This window comes from Branchiostoma lanceolatum, chromosome 10 (genome assembly GCF_035083965.1).
Source record: "Branchiostoma lanceolatum isolate klBraLanc5 chromosome 10, klBraLanc5.hap2, whole genome shotgun sequence".
Classification (NCBI taxonomy): domain Eukaryota; kingdom Metazoa; phylum Chordata; class Leptocardii; order Amphioxiformes; family Branchiostomatidae; genus Branchiostoma; species Branchiostoma lanceolatum.
This window is the reverse complement of record NC_089731.1, coordinates 15,996,955-16,003,538: the sequence shown is the minus strand read 5'-3', so window position 1 is coordinate 16,003,538 and position 6,584 is coordinate 15,996,955. Positions and strand designations below refer to the sequence as shown.

Genomic DNA, 6,584 nt, shown 5'->3' with positions numbered 1-6,584 from the left:
TCAAAGGTCAAAGTCCCTTCCCGTCCCTCGTGCAAACATGGCTGGCGTCCCGTCCACGTCTACAGACACGGGGGATACAATAAAGTTGGATCACTTCAAACTTTGGCACAAAGACCGTTTGGTAGCGTATTTGAGAGAAAGAGGACTTCCAGTGACGGGAGACGTCAATTCTCTGAAGGCCCTGGCTTTTGGAGCTACAATAATGCGCGCTCCTTTGGTTCCGACTCCCCAGGAAGAACAACAAATGAATGTCCAGCTTATCTGTACAATTATGTTCCCACCAATGGAGGTCGCAGGTTGGAGAGTGCTGCACAGACAACAACGATATCATCCAGTAGTGGCAGCATGTTGACTGGCACTGTTTTCTGCAGGATGGCGAACCATTTAATATGGCCTGAAAAAAAATCAAATATTTCTTTTAATAATTGACTTGAAACTTGAATGAAATACTACATTGAACCAGGGAGTGTTTTAAACCTCCTTGACTGAACTGATATTTGCCAGTCTTACCTATTGCTCTTTCGACATGGATTCGTGCATTGGCAACTTTCTTTGTTTTTTCAACGGCTGCTGCTGTCTGTTGGATCCAGCAAGAGCTAGGAGGTGGAATTTCCAGTTTGACTTGTCTCCGGACCAGGTCGCTTGCTACTGTTAAACCCCTGTCTGCCAGGATGACATCTCCCGGGTCCACCAGTTCCAAGGAACCTGAATCCTGTGTGATGGTCTTGTCCGAGGACCTTCCACCATATCCTTCTGATATGAAGGATATTGTGCCATTGGGAGTAATGCCAATCAGATACTTTGCAGTGTTCTGTTTCTTGTAGTCGCTCCAGGTCAGTTGTTGAAGCTCAAGGTGTCTTGGTTTCTGTATGAAGCAGGGTGCGAAATACCCGGTTGCGCACTTGCGCCGCGCAAGCACATTTTGCTTGGCGCAACTAATTTCCACACGCAGCAAGCGCAGTGCGCAACCCAAGATTATGAAGCCTGAGAACCCAATTTGAGCCGAGTAAGCTCACAAAAACAGTGTCACTTTCATAAAATTCGGTAAATTTTCAATTGAAACACAGAAATCAACACCTTCTTGTTCTAAACCATCCAAACCTGTTCATAGATCGTGAAATTAGCGCTGGAAAAAGGCGAATAAACTGCCGTCGGCAGTGTCGTCAAATCAACATGGGTACCATGCGGTGTACCCTTCAAGTCTCCTGAACATGCAAATGAGCTACTTTTCATGCAAATGAGGTATTCTCATGTAAATGAGGTACTGTTGTATGAGGTGTACCCATCAAGTCTTCCAAACATGCAAATGAGGTACTCTTTCATACAAATGAGGTACTGTCTCATGTGAATGAGGTACTTTCTCATGTAAATGAGGACACTACTCTGGCATGTAGATGAGTTTGACACTGCAGGTTCATTAAAGTTTGATAATGATTCCAACACAGTTACTAGTTTATTTGTAGGGGCAAAATTAAGTTATTTTTCTTCATTGTTGTTGTATTGCTGTTGTATTGTTGTTGTTGTAAAAAAAAATATACAAAACTGATTTGAAATACTGTACTGTTTTGGTGTTTACTTCTGACAGTATATAAGTTTGCATGAATATTTTTTTTTCAAATTACTTTCCAGGATGTTAGTGAATAGATAAGTTTTAGAGTTATCTATTTACTTATCATTCAAGGTTATGTGAATCATTACTTGCCTTGTTCCAAGTAAAAAAAATACCATTGTGTATTTTTCAACTTGTTGAACTTGAGGCACCGTGGCCCCCGGATAGGGGCCAGCCGGGGAACCTATGCCCAATTTTTTCGAAAATCCCAATATATCACTCCCGAAAGATGTCATTTTTAATGTCACCGCAAATGGTGAATGTAGGTGGGGCAACCTGAAATTTTGACGTGCAACCTAGCTTTTCCCCCATGTTGCCCACCGGGCAACCTGGCTCAAAAAGTATTTCGCACCCTGAATGAAGATTTCAGTACAGTCTATTGTGCATCTTAGCTGAGGGTACTTCTTTCCAAGATCTGGGGGCATGTGTTGTAGGATGGCTTCTTTTGCAGGCCAGAAGATGAGTGGCTTCAGATGAGATGCTAGCATGGGAATCCATGTGTTGATGATTGTAGAACAGAGTCCTTCAGATATATTGAAAATGTCACATAACAGTGTGTTTGTTACGTCAAGTCTGAGTTTCATGAGGACCAGGATGAGTTCATCTCGACTGTGTAACTTGCGCGCTGGTCCAAACTTTTTGGGGCTCTTGGTGTATTTTCTAACCCCCTTCTTCATGTGCACAGCTTTTGTTCCTTTCCAATAGCTTAGTTTGTTCGCCTTCTTTTCCACAGACTTATTTGTTTTGTTTATTTGTTTATTGAGATCTCCATTAGATTGTACATTGTAAATCTATTCTTCCTGGAGTCCAAAACAATGAAACAGAACAAATGTACATGAAAGTAAAACCAACATAACAAAGGTGTGAGTTTAAATCAAAATATAACATAACGCATACAACATTAACTCAAAACTGAAATTAAAATGAAACGTGGGGATGGTCAGAGGTCATGGCTGAATAAAGTAACAAAATCTTTTCAAAGTAAATAACAAAGAGGATGCAAACAGCAAGCCATGATAACAGTAAGTAAATTAACAAAGAGGATGCAGAACTGCAAATCATAATAACAATAAGTAATTAACACAGTGGATGCAGAACTGCAAGTCATAATAACAATAAGTCAATTACAAAGTGGATGCAGAACTGCAAATCATAATAATAATTAAATAATAAGTGGATGCAGAACTGCAAATCATAATAACAATAAGTAAATAACACAGTGGATGAAGAACTGCAAATCATAATAACAATAAGTAAATAACAAGTGGATGCAGAACTGTGAATCATAATAACTAAGTAGAAAACAAAATGGATGCGACCTGATAATAATTTAATAACCCAAACTTAACAAAGAAAATACTAATGCCTACCTTTACAATAGTTTGAGTTTAATTAATTACAGCTACAATTTCATTTAATCAAGGACTTGGTTCAAGAACGTATTACCACCAGTACTGTAAAGGCCTAGTTGTGTCAATTTTAGAATGAATCCACTTGGTGATTTGTGTTTTAAAATTTGAAGGTGTAGTAGATTTCATATGTGGTGGGAAGGAATTGTGTGATTTGGTACATCTGTACAAGAATGTACGTGTCAATGTTGCTGTCTTAGGCTTAGGTAACCTGAAACTGCCACCTTTGCAAAACGAGTGTTGTGGTCATGTGTACTGTTGACATTTTGTAATCTTTTGTAAATAGCCTCGGGTTTCTTAGTTGCTAAAAGTTTGTTGAACATGGAGAGTGTACCAGTGTAAAGTCTTTCTTTAACTGTGGGCCATTGCAGTCTCCTGTGCATGTCACTGGTGTTGTCTGTGTAGTGTGCATTTAAAACAAGTCTGGCAGCCCTGTTCTGCAGAGTCTGTAGTTTGTTTAAGGATGTTTGTAGGCCAGTGGACAACAAGCAAGAACAATAATCCATGTGGGATAAGACTAGTGTCTGAGTCACTGTTTTTAGTGGTCCTTCAGAAAGGAGATTTCTTGATCTCCTTAGCACTGCTAGGGAACCAGTCATCTTGTTTAACACTTTTTCAATGTGTGGGGTCCATGTCAAGTGCTGGTCCATTAGGAAACCAAGTAATTTTGCCTGTGCTACCTGCTCTATCATTCTGCCATCCAATGAAAGCTGTATGCTGGGGTTGTGCTTTAGCTTGTGGCGACTACCAAAGATGATTGATTTAGTTTTATCTATATTCAGTATGAGTTTATTCGCTTTAATCCAGTCATGTATATTTGTGAGTTCGGACTGCAGTTTGTTTTGTACAGTTGAAGCATTTGGGCCGGAAGCAGATGGGGTTGTGTCGTCGGCATATAACTCCATACTGCACTGTGTGACAACTGTGGGCAGATCATTGGTATAAATGCAAAAAAGTAAGGGACCCAAACAACTCCCCTGTGGAACCCCACTCAAGCTCTCTCTGTGAGATGACACACTGCCATTCACCATGACAGCTTGTGTTCTTTTGGTCAGATAGCTTTTGACCCAGCTAATGGCAGAGTTGTCGAATCCGTAACTGTTTAGTTTGGCCAACAACACCCTGTGGTTTACCACATCAAAGGCAGCGCTGAAATCCAAGAGTACTGCGCCTACTATGTTGCCTTTATCTACCTCTTGTAGCCATCTATCCGTCATCTGAATGAGAGCCGTAGCTGTCGAGTGGTGCATTTTGTATGCATGCTGGCGATCGGATAGAATGTTGTTAGATACAAGGTAAGATTGGATTTGGCTTTTACTTATCTTTTCCATTAATTTACTTATGGTGGGCAGGAGGCTTATGGGGCGGCTGTTTGCGCCATTCAAAGGAAGTGCTTTGTTCTTGATTAGAGGCAGTATCTTCGCATTCTTCCATTGTGCAGGGAATGTTGCTTGTTCAAAGGAGCTGTTAAAGATATGACCTAAAGGACCTGCTATGTGGTCAGCAGAGATACGTAGCAATGAATTGTCTATGTTGTCAAACCCAGTTGTATAAGATAGAGGAAGAGAGGTAAGCATATCATGTACCTGGGTCACAGTTACCTTTTCAAAAGAAAAGGTACAGTTCTTAGATGCCATAATGTGCTCCTCAATTGGTGCTGTAACTCTGGAGATGTCTGGCTCAGCTCCCTGTGTTAGGCGGGACACTTTATTTAAAAAATAATCACTGAAATGTTCAGCTATGTCACTGGGCTTTGTCAGAAACTTGCCATTAGTTTCTATGAAGGTTGGGGTCCTGCTAGTGTTCCTACCCAATATGCCATTAATTACCTTCCATAGCTCCTTGGTGTTGCCGTCACTGCTGTGTTCTTCAAGTAATTGTTTGAAATGTGCTTTCTTCTTTTTTCTGTTCTCTCTTACAACGACATTCCTCAGTCTTTTATAGACCATGAAGTCTGATGTAAGACCTGATGTCTGAGCTTCCTTTTTAGCATCATCCCTCAGTATCATCAGCTCTCGGAGGTCATCGTCTACCCACTGGGCTGGCGATGACCTCACTGAGCGTTTGCGAACTGGGGCGTGCTGGTCTGCTACTTGACTTATGTAGGCCCTCTAGGACTGCTATTGTTTGTAGACCAGTGTTCCTACATACTTTTTTTATCAGTGTTAATGAACCGGTTGATGAGTTTGTAAGGGTTTTTGAGGGCTTGTTTGGAGTGTGTTTTCTTTTCGCGTGCCCACCTCTTCACAGATCAAGTTCAATTTTGAGCCTGTTATTCTCCTGCTGTAGTTTGATATAGTTCTGGCAAACAACGCTGTGTTCACTGAAATTCTGTTCACAGTAGCTGTGTTGACTGAAATTCTGAGTAGAAAATGCAGAATAAGAGCCATGGTCAAGGTTTACAGAACTTGCAGATTGTTCATCTTGGACACTATGTTCAGGTTTGTCAGGATCACTAATGATTTCAGGACTTGCTGCTGGTTTACGTGAAGATGGGTTCTGTAGTGGCTGTCGAACTGCAGGTGGTTTTCTTGTAGATGGCGGCTTGACATCATACCCAAGGTGTTCAGTGGGGAGTGGATTTGCTGTCGTTGGCTTTTCTTCACGGAAATGTCGGGGTCATATCCTCGACTTCCTGTAAAGAGAACATATCAGAAAATATTGCTGTAAACCCATGTATGCACTGAACTATACATTAGTGACACACTGTATGATTCTTTCAACCCGTGTAATACCCATATGCATATTAGTATTAGACAATATCCATAAGTTGATTGTGTATAATGCATCTGTGTTTTTAGACAGAATTAATTTGTTTTTTTTTGTATGAAACTGATGGAAAGTAACCAATTGTGTCTGAATATGTATAAAGAACTACATATTTAATGATTGCACTGCCCTTCATTTATAACTTGAATGGCCTGATGACAGTTTGTTGCTCTATCATGTAAATCTTCTTGTGTTTAATGTATTCCTTTGTAGAGACTGGTTTGTAGGTATTATATATATATTTTTGTTCAAAGAAGGTGCTCAAGTTGTACATTTCTATTTCTGAGTACTTACGCCCTTGGCTTCCAGTCTTTCCTGTTAACCAACTTTGTCCACTGTTTTCTCCCAATCGGGTCCTTCTTCTCTAATGGAAAGGTCCACAGAATGAAGGGGGTGAGCATGTGCACCGTCACTTGTTGTGCTTGTAGCCTGTGTTAAGATTCAACATTTTGCAAGGACTTAGTATCTTCTAATGCTAGTATACAGCAGTTCACATGTAAATGGAAGGGGACATGTTTAGTAGTAAACAAAGCCACAAAGAACATAATAAATAGTGGATTAGCCATAGACTATTTATGTGTTAATTTGAGGACACAATGTTAGTTTGTCCAATTCATCATCTTCAGTGGTATCAAAGAGAGATACAAACATAGCATCCTTGTGGCGGGTGTTAACCATCTTCACTGAACAGAGCCTCCCCAGCAAGTAAAGAGCTGGCATCCTTAGACCACCGCTCAAGGCACAGTTGCATCTGATGCAGGTAGACATTCATGTTCAGCGCAATTTTCTCAATACAT

General features: G+C 40.6%; 1 protein-coding gene across 1 annotated transcript; it reads right to left on the bottom strand.

Annotated features, from left to right (window-relative positions):
• Positions 1-2,344, bottom strand: LOC136443009 (uncharacterized). The gene is made up of 3 exons (XM_066440055.1): positions 1,962-2,344; positions 511-984; positions 1-59 (listed from the first exon to the last, which is right to left on the bottom strand). The coding sequence occupies exons 1-3, from the start codon at positions 2,284-2,286 to the stop codon at positions 1-3; spliced, it is 858 nt and encodes a 285-aa protein (XP_066296152.1). The 5' UTR covers positions 2,287-2,344.
• Positions 2,345-6,584: the final 4,240 nt, after the last annotated feature.

Bases quoted from the DNA above. Each gene is read 5' to 3' on its own strand.
- LOC136443009 (XM_066440055.1), bottom strand. From the start codon at position 2,286: ATGAAGAAGGGGGTTAGAAAATACACCAAGAGCCCCAAAAAGTTTGGA. The intron at 985-1,961 runs GTGCGAAATACT...TTGGGTTCTCAG, and splicing joins TACTGAAATCTTCATTCAGG to GCTTCATAATCTTGGGTTGC. The intron at 60-510 runs GTAAGACTGGCA...CCGTGTCTGTAG, and splicing joins CCATGTCGAAAGAGCAATAG to ACGTGGACGGGACGCCAGCC.